This window comes from Clinocottus analis, unplaced genomic scaffold (assembly GCF_023055335.1).
Source record: "Clinocottus analis isolate CAN_PGR_092001 unplaced genomic scaffold, fCliAna1.0.p SCAF_3, whole genome shotgun sequence".
Lineage (NCBI taxonomy): Eukaryota > Metazoa > Chordata > Actinopteri > Perciformes > Cottidae > Clinocottus > Clinocottus analis.
In genome coordinates, this window is record NW_027176042.1 from 7,224,180 (window position 1) to 7,249,530 (window position 25,351).

The 25,351-nt window shown below is 45.8% G+C and overlaps 1 protein-coding gene across 7 annotated transcripts in view; it reads left to right on the plus strand.

Annotated features, from left to right (window-relative positions):
- LOC137796087 (band 4.1-like protein 1) overlaps nucleotides 1–25,351 on the plus strand; it is a 72,812-nt gene that overhangs the window by 20,776 nt on the left and 26,685 nt on the right. For all 7 annotated transcript variants that reach the window (XM_068593760.1, XM_068593761.1, XM_068593762.1 and 4 more), the window contains exons 2-3: nucleotides 20,402–20,540; nucleotides 21,753–21,920. In XM_068593760.1, the coding sequence (XP_068449861.1) occupies nucleotides 20,502–20,540; nucleotides 21,753–21,920 (207 nt within the window). In that variant the 5' untranslated portion in view covers nucleotides 20,402–20,501. The remainder of the gene's footprint in view (nucleotides 1–20,401; nucleotides 20,541–21,752; nucleotides 21,921–25,351) is intronic.

The window sequence follows — 25,351 nt, forward strand, 5'->3', positions numbered from 1 at the left end:
CAAAGGAGTTGTGTTTGTGTGTGTGCACTCAGTCGCTCCCGCAGACAAGGCTGACAGTACAGATAGCCATTTACCTACGGAGTGCCAGGTCAGCACTTTCGGCCTCTCTTATTTCAAGGTGGCAGGCTGCCAGCAATCCCCTGAAAGGAGGAGGGAGAGGATTGGAAGGTGTTTTTGTTTTGGTCGGCTCGCTTCCCCTTATCGTTGTACGAGTTCGGCTGTGTCCAGCTGACTTACAGTTTGGCTCTCGCTTCGCCGGTGCCCTGTCTGGTGCTGCTGTGTTAATGGGGCTGATAGAGATGAGCATGCATTATGGGGTCCAAGACAGCTTGCGTGTGTTCTCACTCTCAACTTGTGAAATACTGCAGCTTGGTCAGTGGACCTACACGCTGCCCGAGCATTAGGAGGTCCGGAGAAATGCCGTAATTATTGCGATACCACGAGAAGGATCAGGAAAGCTCAATGTTAAATGTTCCATTTCCCACGCTGCCGCACAGTGGGCTGCTAAGCATATTGACCGTCAATGACCTCACCTATGTTGTTTCCAGATCAGCTTATAGATGAGATGAGGATGTGCTTAGAATTGTATAATCAGCCTGATCAATACACTTGTGCAGGCTCCGCCTATTTACATTGGACGAATGCCAGTCAGCAAGAGTTGTCAAACCGTGACGCTCAGTCTGGGCAGGCTGCCTCTAGTGTCTATGATAATTATATTACGTTAGTGAGGGACAAACACAGGACTTTCACCCTGGAGGCCCAACAGTCTGCGTTGACTTATTTCAACCTATGTACGTCACGATGTAGCATGCGTAATTTCTGTGCATAACTGAAGATACTTACATGTTCTACTATTATATAAGTAGTTTTGTTTGAATGCACAACGATCGGGACTACCCGCGCACATAACACAATAACGATAAACAGCTACGCAAAAAAGAAGAGTACTTCAAATTGAATCACAGCTTTGTATGAATCTCAGAGTTTTGGTACAAAGTACAGAGTGAGCAAAACAGCCTTTTCCTCTGGCGTTAGTTGCATTTTTTTGCTTTTTAGAGGTGTCACAGGGCGGCTGTTTGTGTCTTAAGGAGGATACAGAAGTTGCCTGTGAGAGGGATACATTATTCACGTGGCTGCACACCGGGTATAAGGATGGGAATCATAACCAGTGAGGAAGCTGCTGATCTAAATATCTTTTGATAGCTCCCAACGAACGGCAGCAAACATCAGTATGAATGTCGAACATCGCCGCACACACGGGGGACTCGAGCAGCGACAAGTCGCGTCACATGATAAGAAGCAGCTTGTGCCGCGGAGTGTTTTTTCTTCTTCTTTCTGCTTAGATAATTTAGAGGATTTGGAGATCGAGAGGAATTATGGGTAGCGCGCCTGCGGCACTCCGACCCTCCCCCTCTCCTCAATTATTCATCTACTTAGGTTCCAGGTCAGCTCTTGTTTAGCACAGATTGATAGATTTTTATAACTGCCAGGTTTTTTACTAAAGGGACCAATTGTACCCCGAGGCTCAGGACAAGCATATTAAACAGCAGATTATATGTAATGCTTTCTGCTATCGATCCGTGAGGGTCTCTGAAGCGACAAATAGTGCCGGAGAAGAAGAAGGCGAGACACACACACACACACACACACACACACACTGGGGTAAATTAGAGACAGAGAGCCAAAGAGCCCACCTAACACCCACCTTCAGGTCAGCCTAATTGAACAGAATGTGATTTTTGGCTCCAGTACCCCAAAGCAGAGCTGTGTGTGTGTGTGTGTGTGTGTGTGTGTGTGTGTGTGTGTGTGTGTGTGTGTGTGTGTGTGTGTGTGTGTGTGTGTGTGTGGGGAGGAGGGGGGGAAAGCGGCGATGTCATGTATCTGTTTGGTTTAAACTGTTGAAACTGAGAGGAGGTGAGAATTAGAAGTTAACTTTGTTGAACATAAACCGTGAGCTGCAGGTTACAGTTGGTACTTTAAAAAACTAAAAACTTTTTGTCATATTTTCTCAAACTGTCACTGTATTGTGACAGTAGCACACAATACATATCATCTGTTGAAGGATTCCATGCTCTTAATGGCATTTATAAGATTGCCCCGCGGCCAAAGGAAAAGCAACCAATCAGAGCCGAGGAGTCTCCGGTGCAGCTGTCAATCACTGCTCGTGAAGCTCGTTAACTCCGATCAAACTGTCAAACTAGGCAGCGCTAATCACATATGATTCAGGAGGCTGTAACTGTACTGGCTGTTTCTCACTTTAAATGTTTTCAGAAAGTGTAGCGTGTACATTTGTCAATGATTAGGACCTGAGTTAACACAAATGCCAAGTAACAACACACGTCTCTCATTTGGCTCAAAAACAAAGTTCCCACAGCGTAGCTGTGGCTGAAAGCAATAAACTAAAAACTATTGAGGTCATGTCCATATTTCGTATGATAGGTGGATAAGCGGAACTATTGTGCACTTTGAATTTCAATAGAAAAAAAAATCAAAGTGACTGCAGACAAAAAAACTGAATGTGCGTGCTACCAATAGAAATGTATGCGCCGCCACTGATACTGAATAAACTATGAGTCAGAGGTATGAAACAAAAGCGATGAGTCATTCATCTGCTTGCTGAGGGATACGTGCAATGGGCATGCAGTCAAAGGGTCAACCACCTCAATGGGGAGAAAATTAACCGTTGTGTAAACTCTGATGTTGACACAACATTGTGCTCAATACGAAATCCAGAGCATATCCATTGTCTCCACACGGCTCTCAACATGACGGACAGCTTGCAGCTAACGGCACGAACAGACACAACAGTGCCCGCAGAGCGAGCGGTGTTTACTTCAGAGGTGGGGCACTGGAGGGTGGGTGCAATGCCAGCGCAATAATATTGGGCTTGGCTCTGTCAACAAAGCAGGGAGAAGCTCGGATAACGTCGCACACAGAGAGGGAGAACGACTTCGTTTTCTGCTCCGGTGGACGCTACGCTACGCTGCTATACCTTTACAGTGAGCTGTAAAGTAAAATGGCTACAGAGGTGTATCAGTAACAAATGTATTTTCAAAACAGAAGAAACTGGCGCACAGTGGGACAGTTAGAGTATTTTCATGCTCCTAGTGTAAAAAAAAATCTTTGTTTGTCTTGTTTTACATGCGTTGCTTTTCTGGCTTTCGTGCTGGACTCGTCACTCATTGCAAAGCGCCACAGGAAGCGAAGGCACGGCTGCAGCTTGTCAAGAAGTGTACACATCCACCCACCTCTCCAACACACACACACAGACACACACACACACACATACATACTAATGCAGTGAGTTTCCTGTGCCGCAGTGGCTCTTGGCATGCCCTAAGTGGGAGGATAGGGGAGATTGGATGAGCATTCGTGCACAATGCAGCAGCTGATGAGTGAGAGGGCATTCACCTGTGTGTGTGTGTATTTGTGTGTGTGTGTGTGTGTGTGTGTGTGTAATCAACAATAAGGTCATGTCATTCCAAGTGTGTGGACCCTCTCATGTGTGTGCATTTTAGAATGAAGTTGTCGTAGCTTCAGAACATGGCTGTGTTGTGTGTGGGCGTGTGTGTGCTTGGAAAACTCCCATATGTAATTCCCTCGTCGTAGGAATGCATGTTCACGGAAGCAGCGGCAGAGTCTCGTGGGTGTCCCGGTGTGAACTCCGGGCAAATTCTACCTCACATTGCGTAATGGGCTTGTCAGCCCATGGACTATTTCTCCCCCTGGGTATACACTCGGGAATGTTGTTTACCTCTAGATGCCTGCTAAGTGGGACACAGCAGAGCACCACTTTGCGTATAGCGACACGTGCCAACGGCGGAGCGAAGTAGGCCTGAATGGGACTAGATTTTTTGGGGGAAAAGGCCGCCTGGCACTTTGTAAAAAGGTACACGCTGTGCTTGTCTCAGTGGCAAATGCTGGAGAGGGTCTTAAGGCGGCTTTGAAATCCTTCCTAGAAGGATTGGGATCTCTGAATTTGGGTTGTGGGGGGATATTCTGGCCACTCCATCTTCGCTTGTTAGGCTGCAGCGTTCGCCGGGTGTGAACGTCCCAACGCTCGATCATGAGAGTCAATAAAAAGCAGCATCGCTTCTCTCAGTGAACGTCTCGTCCAAGGACGACCCTCCTCCCTCTGAATTTGCTGCAGTAAAAGTTGTATTCGCGGAATCAGTGATGTCCCCGGGCTAAAAGCGGCACGCAATGAGACTCAAGGGTCAGACAAAGGGTTAACTTTCATCAATTTTGGAATTTGGGCATCACGCTGTTCTTCAATACAAGGAGTGAATCGGTGAGTGACCTTTTTAGTCTGTTTTAATCGCGGAGGGGTTTCATTTACATATTATTCAAAAGAGAGAGCACATTATCCAGCGCAATAATATCAAATATAAAACACGTTTTGTTCGGGGTCAAACTCCAAACTCACTGAACATAAAAAACGATTTTGTTCTCTCACTGGCGCCGGCACATATTGTCTTTCCATGCAGCACATAAAAAAAAACTTTCCCTGGAGTGTGTGGTGTTTTTCATCTTTTATATTTTTCATACAGACGAGTCCAACTCTTGTAATTGTTAGCTTTCATCAAAGATCAAAGGAGCTTTGAGAAACTGACTTTGATGTATGAAGTGTAAAGAAAAAGTGTCAGAGTGACCGGAATAACTGAGCTCTCGCTTAAGAAATCACCTTTCGGCCCATGCATCGCAGTGTCTTTCAGCGGCGAGGTCCGCCATGATGGCACTGAGGTTGATCGTCGCTCTGACGAGGTCAGCGTGGCTGTAAATCTGAGGCTGAGATGTGAAAATCTCAAATGTCAAAACTGCAGAGGCTTGTGTTTTACGAGGGAGTGAGAACTCCTCTTTTCTGGCGTAAACCCCGGCCCTCTTGTGCCTTTTCCCATTCCCCTCCACGGGCCACATGTCTATTGTAGTGCTCATCTCGCACAGTCCTGATGAATACCACTTTAATGTGCAAACTCTGTGAAACGTGTGGACAAGCTCTTTACGTGTCTTTACATATGTTCGAAGTTTTATGATTTCCACAAGACAAGAAGGCTTTGATTTGATCAGTATATGCTAAAGGCTAGGTATGTTTGTCTCTGTATAGATACATTAGTTATACTTAAGGCTGATTTATGCTCGGGTTTTACGCAGAGACACAAGCACGCAAGACACGCATGGCCGACCATGCCTGGTCAAATCGGCCATTTTGTATCCGTCTATCCGTCAAAGCTACGCGAGCCGTACGCAGCCCGGAAAGCTTTGATCGGTCTGCTTACCACGCCCTGTCTGAGTCTCTCATTTCCGGTTTCATAGCATAATACTGGTGTTTTTAAAAGCCGTAGCAGAAACACGAACAATGGATCCCGTTGAGAACGTTTGGCTGAAGAGGTCCACAAATATGAGCATTTATAAAACCCGTCTGGCGGAGTATAAGGACACGCAGATGAACGTGAATTCCTGGAGGGAGATATCGGTGAACGTCGGTGTGCAGGTCGACCCTTAAATGGTCGTTGCGCCACCTGCTGTTCTGGCGTATGGAAAACGCACGGGAACTAAAAATCAAAACGAGTCCGTCAATCCGACTGCGTGGCCAGCCGGAGTTGGAGTTGCAGAAGTATAATTCAGCCTTAAGGCTTCATGAGAAGCTCTATTTGGGCACTGTGAACTTACATGGATTTACACACCAAGTACGTCCGTACTTCCTGCCCGAGCAGTACTGCACATGTGCAAACTAGCACTACACACCTGTGGTTAAACACTTTTGTGCACCCTTCCCATATAACGCAACATTGTCAACATGTTGAAATCGGCAGGAGGAGAGCATTAGTTCACGTGAGCTGTCAGCAGCCGGTCTGCAACACAGTTTTGCTTGTCTTAATAACAGAGCTAACGAAAGGTTGCATTGAGTTGCACTATGATGCGTTCAAGTTCCATTCAGTAAAAGGGAGCATTGGGCAGAGGTAAAATATAGTGTTATTGTAATCTTGTGAAATATAGTTTTTTGGAGAGGCGGGGACGTTTTCCCAGCAATATGAAATTGACATTGTAGAGTGATTTATGACCTGTTTATCTTTTTTAGGATGAGTGCAGCGATAGTTATTTTTGCTTTTGACTTCGAGAAGGCTGCAAACAGCCTCAGACTTCACCTCGTGTCTGCATACTAGCAGAAGAAAATAAATGGGTTTCAGAGTCAGTCTCATCTTTAATTTGGGTTTTCAGTGGTGAAGCAAAAAGAGATGCGCGGAAGCATCTCAATGAGATGTGGAGCAGTCTCTTGGCTGCCCTTCCCTACAATACCCATTGTTTTCCATCTCTGAGGCGGCGTTGAGGAAAATCCCAATATGCAAGAGTTTAGTCAGCCATGAACAACAACAGAGCTCCATCTGCTCCATCCGCGCGGCAAGAGGAAATTAATTGAATGAGAATTTTGCTAATCGATTTATTGTACAAGCCATCAAACAAATATACCAAACTCCTTGCTCCACTGTTTCTCACAGGTGAAGATTTTCAGCTTTTCAGCATTTCTTGTCTTGTTATTCTTTTCTGACATTTAAAGGGCCAGTGTTTAGCATTTAGGGGGATCTGTTGGCTATTAATCAATATTTCTTTTGCTCCTGTTAAATCATTTGAAACTGAGAATTTGTGTTTTTCATTTGTCGCTTGTTTCTACGGTAGCCCAGAACAAACGAACCGAACACTGGCTGTGGAAAGGACCTTTTCGTGTTTTTACATTAGCTGAAGGTCCCCATAGTTGGGAAGTGAGGGGAATTAAGTTGGTTGCACTAAATCCTACACACAGTGAATCACTAAAAAGGTCATGAATTGATGTTGGACAAAATACCTGCACCAGATGATAGCCACACCATTTAACAAACACAATTCCTTTTTAAATAATGTATTCAGATTTTTTGGTGCATGTTTGTGGACATAAAGGGACCAATCCTTGTGGGATCTGCATATTTTGCCTCTTGCTGTCCATGGTCTGCAGCTCCTGTCCTCCTGTCCTCAGTGTAACCTTGTGGCGTCGATGCTAAGCTACCTCTGGCAGATTGTGCCACAGATGTTGAGCAGAGGGCACTTTGAGGAGGACAGAGCACGCCTTCATCAAACAGAGTTGCAGATCCACTGAAACACACACTATTTGTTAAAGTGTGGTTCCTTTTAATGGACTTTAGATGTATGTATGTATGTACGCTAAAAAAACCCACATGGTCCGGGATAATACTTGATTAGCTTCAGCTCCTCTTGTTCTAAGTCCCTCTGATACAGCAGAATGCTGTAAAGATGATAATGGGATTTTTTTATGTTTGGCAGCTGCTGCTTGTTTCAGTTTGATTCGCAGCGTTGGCATTAAAACGTTGAGGACGGCATTACAAGTGCTACGACACCAGTCGATAGAAGTTTGCAAATCAAAAGCTGGAGATTGTCAGCGTGCGCTGTGATGTTTTGCCATATTTATTATTTCGCATTATGCATGAACGTGGCAGATTGTTCGAGATCTCCAAAAATAGTTTTGAGTTTCATGCTGCCAGAAGACACTGATTAGTAAACAATAACAAGCACAGCTCAGAAAATCTACTTTTAGTACAAAGGGATCATTGAATTATAATATACCTCCCTATAGATGGGATTTTTTTTGGCAATCAATGTAGTAACCGTGGTTACCAGTGTCTGATCTACAGTGCGGCCAAACAACCTCAACAGTCAGTGACGTTTCTGATCTGATTTTATCTGACTAGCATGGTAATGGCAGACTCCGCCCCTACCAATAAAACTACATAGAGAGGTGCAGTGCCTGAGTGTCACTGAGTGTGACTACATTGAATGAGTTGCAGAAGAATGCCAAACAGAGCATTTAAATCAAACATGACCTTATTTCAACATGGTAACCTAAAAAAAAAAGATTACATAATAGCCACCACAGGTGGCGGAGCGCTCAGAGCAGCTGGAGGGTGGAGATGTTGTCGACACGGCCGACGCCTCACCCGAGGTAAATGTGGCCCGATGCAAAATATAGAAATGTCTTATCTGGAGAGAACAGTCGTAGCCTGTGGTGGTTCCGCAGTTTTTATTTTTGGCCCTGTTAGCCTTTATGTAATATTCAGATATTGTGCTGCCAATTGTTGCTACTGCATGTTTTGTCTTCCGTCACGCGCGTCATTTATTTGTTGTTAACTGATTCTGTGCAGCTAACTCGTCCCGACTGTGCTGCACTCACTCTTTTGTCTGCTGACATTTAGATTTGTGTGAGAAGAACAAAACAAAAGCCGAAGCATATCAAATGCGTCACTTCTGGGCGTGAAAAACCTTTTTGCATCCGGCTCATCAGCAGTGTTTTGTCGTCCATGAGGTATTAAAAAAATATACGCATAATGTGATTTCCAGATTTATTCATTTGTTTTCTTTTTAACTGGAGAAATAAAACAAATATAGGGTGGCTTGTAAAGCAAAGCTTCCTTCTTGGTTTGTTTATTCACACAATTGGAGAAAAAGGGGTTCATGTCTAAAACGGAGCGATCCCTGAATAAATACAGCCATGATACTAGCGCTAAGCTATAACATTAGGACCTGACATCCTGATGCTTTTTCTTTTTTCTTTTTTTTCAAAGCCATCCGCAATTTCAGTACATGATAATTACATGTCACCGTGACGACTTTCACTGTTATTACGGAGCGCCGCTGCTGGTTTGCACCTGCTGAGATCTGTGCAGCTTTATCAGCATGCTGTAATGGAGCTGTTAGCAGATAACACGCTAGCTGCTTATTATTCCCAGCCTCTCAGATCACAAAGAGCATCGGCAGAGGGGGGAGAAGGAGGGAGAGAGACTGAGAGAAAGAGAGATGAAATGCCTTAAACACGCCTCTTTCTCGACCTCGCGTCTTCATGCAGTCGAGATCACAAACCGCCATCTGTCCCGTGTGTCGAGCAGGACACTTTTTTCTTTGTGGGTGCTTGTTTGAGTGGCTCGGTTTGTGAGGAAAACCTCCCTGATCACAGAGCCATTAATTAGTCCAACGGACAGGATCCTTCCCTCGTGCGCTTCAGCCCTCCCGCCAAGTGCGCAGCCCACCACGTTGCGCGCCATATGGCGTGGCCTCGCGCCACCTTCTCCCACGGGGCCCCCCGGCATCGAGCTTCAAATGGGCCATGAACGGGAACGCTGCGGCTGCAGGGCTCCGCGTTGCCCATCGATGTTCTCGTGTGAAACAATCTCTCGTGGCTGCGGATCAATCTGGGTAATACACGCTCCCCCCCCCAGTGTGTCCTCGCCTTACACCATCATCGCACAGCACCGCAGTATTTTGCGTGCGTGCGATAGAGCTACAGATAGCAGAGGCGCGCCTTTGGTCTCCGCATGCTGGCATGGAGAATGTGGACCAGCCCCGGAGCCAGATTTTTGAGTGTTCTCCTTGGATGATGGAAAAGCTTCGGCCAGAGTGGTGTGTGTGCGCCTGCGCGGGGGAATGTAGGCAAAGCAAACAAAACACTGACTCATGTGCTCCAGCCGCCGCTTCTTAGTGCAGGCGACGGGGGCCGCACCTGCTGGCCACCGGCCCGCAGGCCCGCAGTGGCTCCGCCTCCTCGGCGCTTCAAGCAGCCACTTTGGCCGGCAGCGTGCCGCGTGCCGCTCCGGCTAGCTGGGCAGCAGCAGGATGCGTTCAGCTGGCAGAGAGTGCTGCCACCGGGAGGGCCATTTGTGCCAAAATAGCAAGCGTCCAGCAAACATTTCTTTATTTATTTTGTGTTATTATTTCTTGTGAAAGTCTGCTGCCTTTGGCGCTTCTAGAAACGATTCCCGAGGATGAAAACAGCAGCTTTTATCTCTCCCTTTAACGCAACAAAGGTGGGATGATTTACTTCCTGCTCTCTCACGGTAATACCATGAAAGGAATTTGACTTTTCTCTGAACAATTATTCTCTCTGTAGTACGATGTGGTTTTGACAAATCCCAAGAAATTCAGCACTGATGCCAAATTCAATTGGATTGAAGAAAAAATAAAATGCTCCAGGCTTGCTCACGGGAATCCCAACAATACTTCCTGTGTGTTGCAAGCTGATCCACCTTGATCCCCGTGAAAATAAATACAGTAAAAGAGTGTGATTAGAACTCAAGGCGACCTGTGAGGAGATGAGACCGGCTCCCTGACACACACCATTTTACCCCCGATGATTTATGGCGTTCGCCACGACGTCTGGCCGAGAGGAAAGTATAAAAAGCCACCTCTGAGGTGACTGCTGTGTGCAGAAAAGGCATCTCAGTGTTATATCCTTCCTACGGTGATTCTTTTTAAGGCTTGTGGCCACGTTGTTCTCTCTGGATTTGTTCCCACATTGGACGAAGGATTCTCTCTCTCTCTTTCCCTCTCTCGTTTTCTCTCTCTCTCTCTCTCTCTCTCTCTAATGGTACACGTGTTGCAAGGGCACGCGGTCGAGCGTGAACGTTGGCGTGTTACCACTTACACTCAGGTGTCACTTTCTTCTCATGGCGAGGAAATCATCGCGCGCAATTTTGTGAGTTTGTGAGTTGAGTCGAAAAAAAGCGGGAACACAGTACGACCTTGAACGTGTCATAAATGTATGAAGGAAAGCAGAGTATCTTTGTTCCCCCCCCGCCTTCACCTCCTGCCACATTGTACTGAAAACACACACCGTGTTGCTGGAAAGTGGCCAGAATGAGGCTCACGTTTAAAAAGGGAGTACTGTTAAAGATGTGTGTGTGTGTGTGTGTACGCAGATCAGTTTTCCACTATAAAAGGAAAACTAATCTGAGCATTGCACCAACTGGGCAAACACTGTAAAGGGAAACAAAGCAGGTATTGTGTCAGCGCTTACAACGGGGTCATGAGGCAAGACTTGCGACTTCCGGTTGGAGAGGACGCCTTTCACACACAGACGTAGGGATTCATCGCCCTGTTGTCTCGCCATGGACTGGAGGGATGCCTCTATGCTGTTGTGTCGGCGATATGCAGGGAAAGCATAATGAATGACTGTGCTGTGTGCAATCTGATCACTGAAGTTAAAACTGATCGGTCGATTACAACCATTCATAAATCCTAACAATATCAAAGAAAAACAGATTGGGCACAGTTCTAAAGGTAACCCTGCCCCTTTAAAGCTACCTGTCAACATTTGAAGATGAACAAAGGATTCAAACACAATGTGTAACGTGGAAATGGGCACGACTCAGCAGCGGCACTTTTTTGGGGCTTTTTTTAGTGTCTGAGCTTGAGCTTGACTGTTTTGGTTCACTCATACAGCTCTCATCAGCTGGTCTCGAAGCATAGCTCTTAAGTGAACGCCAACGTCGGGTGAACGCATGAATAAGAACTCTGAGCTAACGCATTCGCCCTACCAACCTCATAAGATGATAACATAAGGCGTCTGGTTTTGTTGCGTCAGTGGGTATTTGTTCTGGGAAGGGTGAGCAACATTTTACTCCACTGTTGGAAGCTGCATTGACTTGAACCTTTTAAAAGATTTTAAAAAATCCCTTTCTAAGTCTAAATTGTTGTCTGACTGCTTGTATTAATACATAGGAAATACATGGGGGAAAAAAAGTAGCCGGTTGCGATATCATGGCGAACTGAGGATGCGACGCATCGGGAATCGTTGTGCATTCGAATCGCTGACGGGTGAATTGTGAGGCGAGTAAAGATTCCCACCTCTACTCTTCAAACTGTACGTGGCACAGGGGACTAAACAGCGGTCTATGTTGTCAACAAACACTCCTGCAACCACTGCCTGTTGTGGAGCTCACTGCAAGGGGTCTATTTCTGCAAGTAAATTAAAAATATGAAGATAAGAAAAAAAGGTTAACAGAATAAAAAATGTTGAATAAATCCAAAATGCATACATGAGAATAAACATACAAATAAATTAATATAGACCTAATGCTCTTGAAATCGGAGGGAAAGTGCTAGTGTGTTGCGTGGGAGGATGTGTGTTTGTGTCTATGTGTTTGTGTTTTTCTTCAAAACGAAAGGAAGAAATGAGGGGGAGACTTAACTGTGTGCGCTGAGCTGAGGCAAAACTTCAAGCATCTTGAGTCACCAGACGAGTCCCAGCATTTGAGAAGCTGGGGAGGGATGTGGATTTATCAACGGTACGATTTGAAACCGCAGCGCAGTCGTCTCGTCTCATCTAACGGAGAACAAACAGCTATTTTGTCAAGAAATCCGTTCAGGAGTATCTTGTATTATGGGTTTGAACTTTTGAACTGAGTAGCAAGTATAAACTTTTGAAAGGGATGAATAACACCCTTTTTTTCTCTACTGCCTGCTGACAGTCAATATGTACAATATCAACACAGCGAATCAATTCTTATCTTTCTTTTGCGATCAAATAACCTTTAACCCTACATCACCAAACGGTAAAATGAATCAAAAAAAACGCTTGCGAGAGTTGTTTCATCCAGGCGCTAAAATGACTGAGTGTGACATGATTGAGACCGCACTGACCTGTTTTTTTTTTGTTTGTTGTCGTCAGCACTTGCCAAAGCCAAGACAACAACAGTAATTATGGTTCCAAGCGACAGGAAATAATGTTCCCACCCCCCACGGATTACAGTGTGCCGAGGATCTGGTTTCAGAAGTGCAACCAGTGTGACAGTCTCTCATTAACTGGAGGCGCGGTGGAGGTCTCACGCCGAGACAATTACACGCTGGCCTTTGAGAATGTGACAGTGTGCTTTTTTTTTAAGATCGGGAGCTGATAAAACAAACCCTGTATCTGAAAGCTTTAAAGGACGCAACATGTTGCAAGCATGCGACGGGATGAAAGTGGATTGAACTGTGTTTTTTCATTATTCCATTAAGGCGATAATTGCATCCGTTTTGGTGAGGACAATTGGAGCCCCTGCCGTGAAATAGTAATTATTCAGACATAAAATGGGCGGTGTGAAAAAACTTTAAAAAAAATGTCTCGCAAGACTTGGAGGAGACTTTGGTGTTGCCGGCTTCACGATAGACAACAGTGAACTGTTCTCTGTTATCAGCATTCAAAGGACATTGCGCCTTTCAAAGTAGCGCGTAGATCCGCCTGTCACTTTTATGGTTCTCAGATTTTCGGCACAGTGCGAGCCAACAAGCGTCGTCTTGCACCCCCCCTCCCGCCCCGAGGGTCACGATGACGCCTGCGCAACCGCGAGTGTGCTCCCACGACCCATGTCCCTGGTTTTTTCCTGCTGTGAGCTCCCGTTAGCGTGTATCCCAAGCGGCCGCGTTTCCCTCTAGCTACGCTAAGTTTTGCTCATACATCGTCGTCTGTGAGAGGGGAGGACGACAGAAGTGAAGGGAGGGAGTGGGTGGGGGGTGTCAGCGGCGGGAAGCCGCATCCATAGTTGCCCCCCCCCCCCTCCCCTCTCTGCATGAGAAACGTCAACTCCCATTAGACGCACTTGTGACAGAGTGATTTATTTTTACTGCTGCCTCTCGGGGTGATACCGCGCGTTGATGTTCCTTCGAGAGCGGGCGCCTTTAATTTAGTCTGCGTTCCAAGCGTTGTGCTGCTCTGCGTTCCCGTCGTCTGCCCGGGAGCAAGGTGAGCACGTGTCGTTACAACAGCTGCACAGAGGAAACATTTTTTTCCCCTCCATCTCTCCCTCTGTCTCTTTCACGCTCTCTCTCTCTCTCTCTCTGGTGATTCCAGACGCACTGCAAGAATGCGAGGCTCGAGGAGTTGTGCAGTTGTTGTGGCGGTGCTGTACTTCGGCCCCCGCTCGGGCTTCATCCGTCATCAAGCCGTGTGCTGAGGACAACGTCGTCTCAGGAAATGACGTCTCAGGAAAAGAAAGTCCCCCCCACGCCCCTCCGGGCTAATGCGTGTGTGGCTTGCACCGGTGTTGCATTACAGCTATCAAGTGTGTATGTACGAGGGCGTTGAATGTATGATGGCGTGGCAAAACAAGAGCTGTGCTCTCGTGCCCCCCATCCACCCGTCCTTCTCTCTGAGTGGCTGTATGAACTGTCACTGACACACCGCGGTGTGGCGTGGATGAAGAGTTTGGAATTTTACTGCCTAGTGCCGCAGCGGATAAACGCTGAACTTATGTGCACAGAAAAGACAGAAAGAAAGAACGTTAAACACAAGTGAGGTCCCTACTAGAGTCGAGAGGTAGAGCATTCCCGCGACAGCAGAACAAATTGGCACCGGAGGGAGGTGGGTTAGAGCAGGAGGAGTCTGTCAACTTATCGATCGATCATGGATGGCGTCATTCTCTCGGGCGGATAAAAAAAAATGAGCCTTCAAATATATGTTGGAGGCTCACTAATGTGTCAAGAAACAACAGGAACAAAACCGCCATTTTGCTAAATAGCTGGGCAGGACTTAGGCTTTGTTGGCCCATACTGCTAGACATCTCTTTTATCTGCACTATGTCATCACTAGCAGTGTTTCTATTCAATTGTGAAGAGAGTTTTTTAACGTCTCAAAAAACAAAAGAATGAAAGAAATTAGGCGCGAATAGACTACTACTCATTGCTGCAATCTGCCGGTAAACAGAGTAGAAGAAGAAGTAGAGGAAACGGGAAACTCAACCGTCACGGCACATCAAACCACCTGTAAGAGAGAAATGTTCCTTGATCGCTGCACTATTCATGTTTCATGCTGTCCAGGGACAAAGACAACATGAAGGTATATCCAAGAAGACACATGAAAACGCATTCCATCTTGTTGGACAAAAGGCAAAAAAAAAACAACCTCAAGTGCCCACTTCGCTGTGGAACAGTAACAATGTGAATTCCCTCTTCTTGTCGTTGTCTCACTCTGAATGCATTCCTCTTTTCACCTTGAGTACTTTACCAACCACTTGAGCCCCGCGCGCTTCTGCTCCACCTCACGCTGCTCGACACTAGCATGACCTTAAATGTGAAGGTCAACACTACGGTCTTCCTTAATCCCATGACCCTAATTCAACAGGGAATCGGTACCATTTTGGTCATGAATGGCCGCAGTGGCTGCAGACCCGCAGTTGAAACCAGCAAGTGAAAAACTCCCAAGCTAAGCGTGGGGATGCACCGTAGCAAGTCTTTCTGTCTTCCAACTTTGCCGGTGCGGCGGCTCTCGGTTATTACAAGGCTGCATTGTGCGCTCGGTGCATGCTAATGGGTCAACGTGATTACGGTTTGGATTCGCGCAATGGAAATTAGGGTTGTGTACCGGCCCAAGATTGCTGACTGTGCCTGTCAGGACTCAGATGCCAGATGAGAAGCAGGCTGTGAGACGGTGGAGGATAGAGGGTAAAGGCAGTGGTGAAGGCCTGCATCTGTGGTTCCAACCCCCGTCCGTCCCTTGCTGCAGTTTTCCACCGCAAACTCGGAGGGGCGTCCAACGGTCACATACACACCGGCACACACGTGACATTTGACCTCTGCGTTTAACCCAGCCTGAGCATAAAGGAGCACAGGGCTGCTGCAAAGTGCCCGGGGGGAAACTCGTGATTCGGTTTCTCATTTGGGGGACATTCGACACATGCTGAGATCAAACCGCCCACCTCCCTCCCCTCTGAGCTGCAGCTACCTTTTCCCATCCGCCCTCGACCCCTACTGTCTTTTGGCCTCTCATCTTCCCCCCTCGTTTAGTTTGTCTCTCTGTTTTCTCTGTCGCTCCTCTGAAGAGAGACGAGCGGGTGTGAAGAAGAAAAAAAAAGGAAGAGGGTACTCTATGCTGTTACCATGGCAACTGCATCTCGGAGCCGAGCCGGTGCCCTTCCACAGACATGCGCACTCCTTCCCTCCCTCTCTCTCTCTCTCTCCCTCTCTCTCTCTCTCCCTCGCCGTCCTCTTGCCTGGCTTTAGATTAAAGCTCGGATGAGAAACAGAGACGCGGGAGAAACAAGCTTGTAGGGTGGCGTTTCATAACCCTGCGAGAGAAACAAAGAGCCCCCCTCTGTGATGAATCGTTTTTACTGATAGCAGATATGAAAGACTCGCATTGTCAGTGAGCTGAACACAGTGGCGCAACAAGAGGAAACACGCAGGCATGTTCCTGTACTGCGAGGCGGCGTTTCTTCCCCACACGTCGGAGGCCTCGGTCGTCGGTCGGTAATTGTGGGTAATGGGCCCGCGCCGGAAATTAATGCATTTGCGCTGCTCCGCGGCCTTGCGCTATGGCATCAATCCGTATTAATTTGGCAATTAATCTGATTTCACGAGATGTCTCAATAAGGGACGCCATTTGCCACGGATCGACTTTAGTTTATGTGATTTGTACTTTCAATTTTTTTTCCTATCCACTTCAAAGCAACAGTTAACTTTCAATGTGGGTGCGGATGGGAAACGTGAAAAATGGCCACCATGGGCAACAGAAAATGGTTCGACGCACAGTTTTTCAGATGATTGGTTGCCGTGAACACGGCAGAGCTGAGACCGGTATTACCACACAGACAAAGCTGTAGATGAATGCATCGTGTCATGTAACCCAGATGATGTTAAGTGAAGGGGGCGCGCACCTGTATGGCCCGCAGGGGAAGACGTTTGTCATTTTCAGGTTGACTGATTCGGACTGGGAGGCGAAGACAATAACGGAAGAAGACGCGACGGCTCTGTGAGTCTGTCTGCTTCCTCTGCCATCAGAGCACGACACCCGACCGATCTGGGAGTTTATTTGGCAGTCATGAAAAGGATTCAGCCCGCGAGGGGGGCATTGATTTAGCAACTCATAGTCCGGTGCCCAGCTGGAACAGACAGTGAGGGGAAAGCGAGGGCCCCCGAGCGGACGTAGCACTCCACGCTTCAGCTTTTGTCCCCCAAGGAGAGAACTGGGGCGGTTGTGGTAGCACAGCAGTAGAGGATTGAGGTGGGATGGTGTCATTAAGCAATCAGTTACAAGACCCCTCTAGTACAGGGGTGTTTGACTCTGGACAGGTGAGCTTTAATCAACCGGCATGGGCTCTCGAGTGTCACGTTTTTTTACTACTGATACCAGTTGTCGACGAGCCATATCAGCCAATGCAGCCAATTCTTTCGTTTTGTTCTGCTGTAGCAGCTGGTATGTACAACCTTTTTCATCATCTCCAAAAAAAGAGTCCTCCTTTAAGCCTGTTATTGTACAACCTTTTTCATCATCCCCCCCAAAAAAGAGTCCTCCTTTAAGCCTATTATTGTGATCTATCGATTCAATTTATGTTTTAAGTGACTGCGAGGAACTTTTAACTGGTCATGAAGCAGCCTCAATTCAATACTGATAAATGGCGGTAAGCGAGGCCAACACGCCAGATAGTCTGTCTAACCTTGCTGATGTCGTTTCCCAGCAGCTATTGCTCGGCAGACGTGGCGGGGGCGTCCATTTGTGAGCTTCTCGGCTTCTCGATGTGGCGAGACACCGAGCCCCAAATTGCTCCTGACCGCTCAGTTTAAAGCACTGTGAGGGAAGCGCTGTATAAATGCAGGTCCACTTACCTAAACTTGAACAAACCTGCATCCCAAACCCTGACCGCCGAGGCTGGGGGGGGGGGGGGGCGCTATTATTTATAAAAAGGAGGGAAATTACTTGACAGGGGAACAGACTTTGACCTAACACCTGCTTCTTTTCATGCCTTTCCCAAAAACTCTTCAGTTTCTCCCTCGATCGTCTTCAGCACCGTGTAACAATGGGTGACTAATTGGCTCTTTGATAACATGATGCGATCACAGCTGTGTGTGTGTGTGTGTGCGTGTTTGTGTGTGTGTGGTGTGTGTGTGGACACGTGGACACACACACACACACACACACACACACACACACACGGCTCAGCCGTAATCATAATCAAACACCGGAACTATCCATTTTATGACTCTCCTTGAACCACGTGCAATCTGTCGAGACCCCCCCTACCCGCTTGGGAGTCAGATGGGCGTCATCTCTTCTCCGAATCGGTGAGAAACGGTTGTGTTCCCGTGTCAGTCGTCAGCTACGATTCAACCCACTTCCAGATGCATTGCCTTGATATGATTTGCTCGAGGGGCAGAGAGACCTTCAGGGTCAAACAAAGACTGGATTAAACGCAATGTCCTGGAGTATTATCTGGGGGGACTCTATAACACACAGGCATTATTCTATAATGCTGATCCCACTGAGGATATGTTCACACATTAGACGCCTTGTATTCCTGTTTATAAAAGGTCATGGAAGAACATGTTTCAGGGTCAAAAGCATCTTTTTCATCTGGCATCTGGAGGAGAATCCTCCACCAGTAGATATATAAAAGAAAGAAAGAAAGATCCAGCCTCGGTCACAAAGATATCTATTTAAAGGGCTGATGGTCAGCTTCTTTTTATTTCTCACTTGAATAAGTAACCAAAAAATGGATCAACTCCACAATGGAGTTTAAATGCTCGTACTATTTTTATCGTTCGTTCACAGTGAACGTCATTTTTTTCTGTGTGTCTTCCAAATCACAGAGGTTTCGTTTTTAATTCCCCACTTAGACGTTCAGCAATCATTCAGGGAGAAATCCATTGTAGGGCGAAGCAGCGAAGCCGGTCTCTCCTTAATAGACGACAATGAAATGCACGCAATGTGATTTTGTTTATTTCTTTTTGCGTAATGCACATTAAAGTACCCATCCCACGTAAGCTTATAAGACATTAAGTAGACAGTGAAAAGTGGTGAAACAAGGCTTGTGAGGGAGTGATATAAATTATTACACAAGTCTCTCTTGGGAAGAAAGTACTTCTCCTACATTGACTTTTCCGAGCACTACAAACAGAATCCGACTCAAAAAGGAGTTTTGCTTCCTTACCATGCGAGGGGAATGGATCTGCAGAAATTTAGAGCGATGCATCGAAGGATACAGTGCTTAAATCATCGCATAAGATGCAGCGGTAATATCAAATCCATAAAAGGGGTAGTGAGCAGAAGGGCTCCATGAAGTCATTGCTTTAGGCAGCAAATAAGATATACAGTGTTGATTAGTGGACTAAGAGGTGCTGGTAGATGGATTTTGTTACTTTTGGACAAAGACGACATGTTACCCGGTCTGAAAGTAAATTAAAACGATTCCTCCTGACTAGTGATTAAGTTCCTCAAACATCAATAATACCTTTTTAGTGAGCCATTGTTTGGACATGGAAGTACACGCCTGTCTATACAGACAGAACTGGCTGAGCTCGCCTTTTTTCTTCTCCAGTCCACCCACACCTTATAACCTGCATCCCAAGGCAGCCAATTCCAACTGATTTCTATAAAGTGTAGAAACGACAGAGCAAAGTAGAAGTAGTCGATGAGGGAAACTGTGAAGAGGTTTCTGCAGAGAAGGGAAACCTAAATAAATAACACACCTGCGCTACACTGTGAGACTTCACTGTGCGTCTTTGTGTTGTGTTGTTGTGTGAATGCCTGAATTAGACAACCTTATGGCGTGAGCCAACATATTACTAGTGATTACTAGTAAATCACTATTGTCATTAAAATGTGATGAGATATTGATTCATTGGACAATGATGGAGTATCTGCCAGATAACACAAAGTCTGCCATGATATGATTTATATTAGGTTCAATAATTCAGGGGCCTGCGATCCATATGATACAATGTTATACGCCTATTTAACACAATCTGTTACATTTATATCAACTTGAAAAAGCAACTAAAATATGATTTGACTGTTTTAACCGGTCTCTTCCAGACATTAAATGGAGAACCAGCTATTCTCCTGATTGAAGGAGGTCCGGTTTCTAGATGGTGAAATGGAAATTCCAAAATAAAAGCAAATGTTTGAGAGGATGATATGTTTGGATGTTTACACTTTGCATCAGTGATGCTGGATCGTTGATCATTGAATTGATACATTGATCTGATCCAGATAGATGGACCGCTACGCTACCTTACATAATACCCAATATGCAGTGAGGCAATTACATAGTCCATTGCACTGTGGAGCTATAAAGACTGAAGCCTGACAAGCATTCATACCCACTCATAGATGATTGTACTCTTATCGTTTTTTTTGTGGTTGAACACCTTTGCGACTTAAGGAATTTACGGTTGATAGCCAAGAGTACCGACAGTAGTGCCCATGGCCTAATTCACTAATTCATTTTTTTGGTAATCGTCTTCTCAGTGCTGGAGCCTGTCTCGCTTAAATAGATGATCATTATCTGGCTCAGTGAGGGATTTTATAATTAAAGTAAATGTCCTTGCCGGCAAGGTGAATTATGTCTGTGGAAATTGTGTTGTATCAAGAAGCTGTAGCTTTCAGAATTTGTAATGCAGGTGTGATCCTGGCACCAGTGGCGTTATTGTTTTGGGGGTTGAAGGCATTTGTGTTCAGCATTTCTCGCCGTCTCTGACTGCAGCTCCCGCTGTCATCTCGGCTCTTCTGATGCCGAAAGAGAGCATGCATTAACGCCTCTGACATGGCATTTTGACGGGGGGCTTGAAGACACATGTTAAGTATTTTGTTTGTCTTTCTTTGTCCTCTCAGGTTTGTGTTACTTTGCTGACGAGACAGAGGCAGGCCCCAAGTCCGGAGGTGAAGAGAGCAAGGTAGGAGTCCTCCCAGACAGCAGGGGGCAGGAGCAAACATGCAGGAATCAGCCTCGGACAGCAAGATGGCCAAACAGGTCAGCATTTAACTATTCATCTTTGTCTGTGTCTGTCTGTCTGTGGGTAAATCACTTTGTTCCACCACTGAAACTTAAGAAATATTAACAAATCAACGCATATGATAACGTATGGTATCGTTGTAGCACCACAAGCTGTCGTGTCAAAAATGTACGGCTCAAATGCAAACAACCCGTCCAATTAACTGGGAACACTTTGCCAACAGAAGTCTGACGTGTTACATTTATGTACTAATGGAGAAAGATGTGTGTTTGAGAGTGAGCTAATAATATTCACACAGTTTAATATGCTAACCTAACTGATGCTAATAGCCGTAGTTTGACATTGTTACAATAACAATGTGATGGACATGGTAATGTTTTTGTTCAATGTAAAGTCTTCACAATTTACATTATTCTTGAAAAGCATTTTGTTAACTTTCAGGTCAGATATATTGACCGTATTCCATAATTCTCTACTCTTCATTCTAAACGCGACAACATTACCTTTAGCTGACGCTTTTATCCAAATCGACGTACATGTTGGCTCTATGTGTAGACACAGCAAGGACTGGCAGAGCCGGGCCTCGAACCACTGATTGAAAGGAGGGCATGCTAACCACTAAGCCACAGTCGCCCTAAGATAAGCTAAGCTAGCAGTCACACCGGGGTGTTAATAATTTGTAATAATAATGTTTATGGGAGAACAGTGTCTCCGTGTGCGTATGGAGCAGCCAATTCTAATTTAATTTAAGTTTGAACCTGCAAACTGCTGATGCAACCGGCTCCAACGCTTGTAGTTAATTGAGCTGAGGTTGGATATCATTACACGGCAGAAAAGACGGTTCATTTGTTTATGTTACCTCATTAGTAGTACTGTATTTCTTCATATTGCAACACTTCGTCTGGTCTGAGCTTCCAAGAGTCTGACGAGTCTGTGAAATGCAAGGAATGCGTTGCTTTAATTCAGTGGTTAGTTGCATAACAGTCAACGAGTTTCCATTAGATGTACATTAGACTGTATTCTTCTCCATTGATGGAATTAGCAGATTGATCACAGTCCCTTAAATATTACAGCCACAATGCTGACTTGACACCATTGAGTCTCTCTCAGGCCGTCTCAACCCTAATGCACCGTCCTGATGCTGATGCAGTTCTTCAACACATTTGAACTGTTTCCGATATCCACTCAGGTATGTATAACTGTGTCACTTTTTGTATTCATATGTTAAGGAACATAATTTCAAGCATCTGGATGAACCCAGGGAAACGGATGACTTGTCAGAGAAGACGTCCCCAAACAAGAACCTCAAGTCTCCCCAGAAGGGCTCCAAACGACTTAAAACCGCCCCCTTCAAAATGACCCTGCTGGACACCTCCGAGTTTGAAGGCGAAATTGAGGTACGCACAGCGGGGGGAAAAAACAGCCCAATTTGTGGAGATGTGTTTTTATAGAATTAGCCTTAACATTCTTCGAACAAACACTTGAAAAGCAGCATTCTTTTTTCTTTTTCTTCTTCTTTACTTCCCCCTTTTGTAGTTATTGTCCTCTGTTGGCAGTTGTGTGTGTTGTGTGTTGCTGCAGTGAGCAGATGAAACGGGCATAGAGAATAAAAAGAGAGCTGGTGCCATGCTGGGAGCTCACCGGGAGGTGGGAGGGGGGGGGGCGAAGCCAACGCAATGTCACACATTTCTCTAATGCACACAGTTGCACACAAAAAAATAGTAAGTGCACCATGAGAGGCTTCATTCTCCAGCATCTGTTTTCATTGCTCCTGCGGTGTGAAAAAGGACATTTCCCGCTTGCTTGGAGAGGAAAATGAAGGCATGCCTATAAAAAAAGGAGAGATAGATGTAAGTGCATTGCCTTAGATAAATGCATGGAATATTATAGAGCTTTAATGACTAGCAAGCGGCATAACACTTTTTGCAGGATGGGCCTATCTTTAAATATAAAATATCTTCCGTGGGATCGTGAAGGAAAATTCACATCCAGTTACTTGACTGTGGCGATCAACGTTGTTATATCTTGTTAGGGCTCGGCTTTCCACTCCGAGCTCTGAGACTTTAATCTAGACACCCAAATGCACAACATAATGCGTCCGCCTCGCTCTGTTGCCTCTGCACCCGGGATGACAGAGTTAAATCAGGGGTGGGGGGGGGGCAATTGGCGACAGCCAGCCCTCTGTCACAGCCCGATAACCTGCCTCTGATGTGACGCCTGCTGGAGGGAGGTGGAGATGTGCTGCGCATGTTTCGGAAATTGCATCGCCAAGAGTTTCAGGCGGGCTCACCCACAGGCAACCATATTGATCTCTCTCGCACATAATATGCGCTTAAGAAGGAGGAAAAGAGAGTGTTGAAGGAGAACCCTTTTTTCCTTTAGTGTCAGCCGCCTCTCACTCTTTACTCTGTCAGTTAGTAAGTGAGAGACACAGATCTCAGCTGCTGGAAAAGGTTTTCTTTGTCTCGTGGCAGGTTGTGTCGGAGAAAATCCAGTTGCTTCTTGAAGCGCGAGGCATCCCGTTGCTCGCCGGGAACATTGAGCCCTCCGTTCCGATCCCATTCGGTCAGGAGTCAGTCAGGTGCTGGAGCATTGGGGTGCCTGTGCTTGCGATGACAACGACAATATTTCTTACTTTCCTCACACTTAAACTCACTCTACTATCAATATATAATGTGAGATGAAGACAGCAATCAGACTTCAAAGGAATTCCCTTTTGTATCTAAACCAAACTGACTACAAAATGAGCGATAACCACGTCAATAAAATTGCAGCGATAGCCCGCAAAAATGCATCTGCTATTGAATGAATATAATTTGCAAATGAACACATTTTAGGACACTAGCTGATGCCAACTTATAAAAATTAAAGATTTTTAATGGTCTGTCTGTCCATCGCCTACGCTGTGTTTCAGCACCCGGGACAGCGGCGCGACGACACACTGGCACACAAATCAAACATAAAACAAGTGCTATAATAACTAATGATGAAGCTCTGAAGCATCCGGGTCAGCCTTACTTCAACCTAAATGAATATACGGGCCATTGCATTTCAAATAGACCTGTACTCTAGTCTGGCACCCCTTTCAGGAGGAAGAAAGCGTTTGTTCGTGGCCCGTGACCTTTTTCTCCCACCATCTGCCACATGTATGGTAATTATTTGGTTACATAGCCTACTTGGTAATGGAAGGTGTCAGGCGTCCCGTTGCTCGCTGTCTACACGAACTCAAGAGGTTGCATGTCAGCCAAAAGGCAAACATAAATGTTTTGGAGTAGTTGGACCTCTTTCTGTCTTTCAGTGAATTCCTGGAGGACTTGTCGTCACTTGCAAGGCCACTTGTCAGGCAACAAGTTTCGGAAGACGCTGTTGAATGCTTGCTGAGATTCCTGAGCTTGTTTACTTATGCTTTGATCAGATAGTTCCAGATCTGACTCAGGAAATTGGAAAAACCGTCTCACCACGAGTGTTGTTCAGGTTTATCACACATTCTTTCTTATCTGATGGAGTAGCCTACTTGTCATGGGATTGTAGATATTCAACATGTCGACTTTGTACTTTTTCCATTCTTGTTTGTCAGTTCAGTGTTTTGCTCATGTTCCTCGTGTTTAAATGTTATACTGTGAACCTTTGTACATCCCCCAAGCATAGATTTGCTCATTCCTTCACAAAAGTTCCTTAAAAAAAAACAACTATTTTTTAAGTTTATATTTTTTCAATTTTTCTACATATTTAATTTATTTGTATTACAATGTCTCTTGACAATTGAACTGTGTTTATTTGTATGTTCCAAATCACCAAGTCACATTCCTTGTATGTGCAAACCAACCTGGCAAGAAAACAGTTTCTGTTCCTTATTCTAAACTATCGAGCAGTTTCGTATGCTGTATGTAGAAAAAAAGGTTACTCTCACCAGGAAAAAAAATATTATTTTGTGTGTATACAGATTTGGTATCGGCACAAAAAATCACCCCTTTTGTACAATAAAAGCCTTCAGCAGCTAACAGGCTGGCTAAGAAATCTATAGCTATTCCACGGTTGCAAGTCAAGTGCAGCCAAGGAGAAAATAGAAGAGCAACGTTATTATGAGACAACCCCTAGGATACTTATGCACAAGTGCATGAAACTCTGTGTGTGTGTGTGTGTGTGTGTGTGGGTATGTGTGTGTGTGTGCTTGCGTGTATGCGCGTGTTGTATTGTTGGGGGGAAGAGGCCTCTTTATGTGCAAAAATAAGAGATAAGAATATTAGGAATGCTCCCTTGCACCAACGGCTCTCGCAGCACTGCCAAAAACACTCAGGAATACCTCTGGGCCTTTTTGGGGCGTCACCACAACAATAGTTAGGATTACGGTTATGACAGCTTGTATGACAACCTAAATATTCGCCCTGTCAGTCATTGCTGGAGAACGGTTTACAAAAGCAGGCTCTTGTCAGCCTGTGTGTTTTTGTTTTTTTAAGTTCGTCATTCAAGTTTGTGCATCAGGCCTCCAGGCCGTCGTCCTGCCGCTATGGTCCGAACCTCTCTTGTGCTTCCAGGATTTGGTTAATGACGGCTCAGCAAGAAGCCGAGCCACACTTCTCCCTGGAGGAGGTGCCCCATTCGTGGGTTAATTAAGCCTCTTGTCATGGACGCCTGGCTGAGTAGTCCTTGGGGGCCGACAGGAAGGTGTCACGCCCATATCCGTCCCCGCCCTCCCCACCTTCTGCTCACTGGGCTGTAACCCGCCTGGCTATGCATCGTCAAGCCTGGCTGCTACGGTGTGCAGAGCAAAGGCTATTTTGGTGTTTCATGCTGGTTGGCTGTCCTGCACCGCCAAGATTTTCTGGGG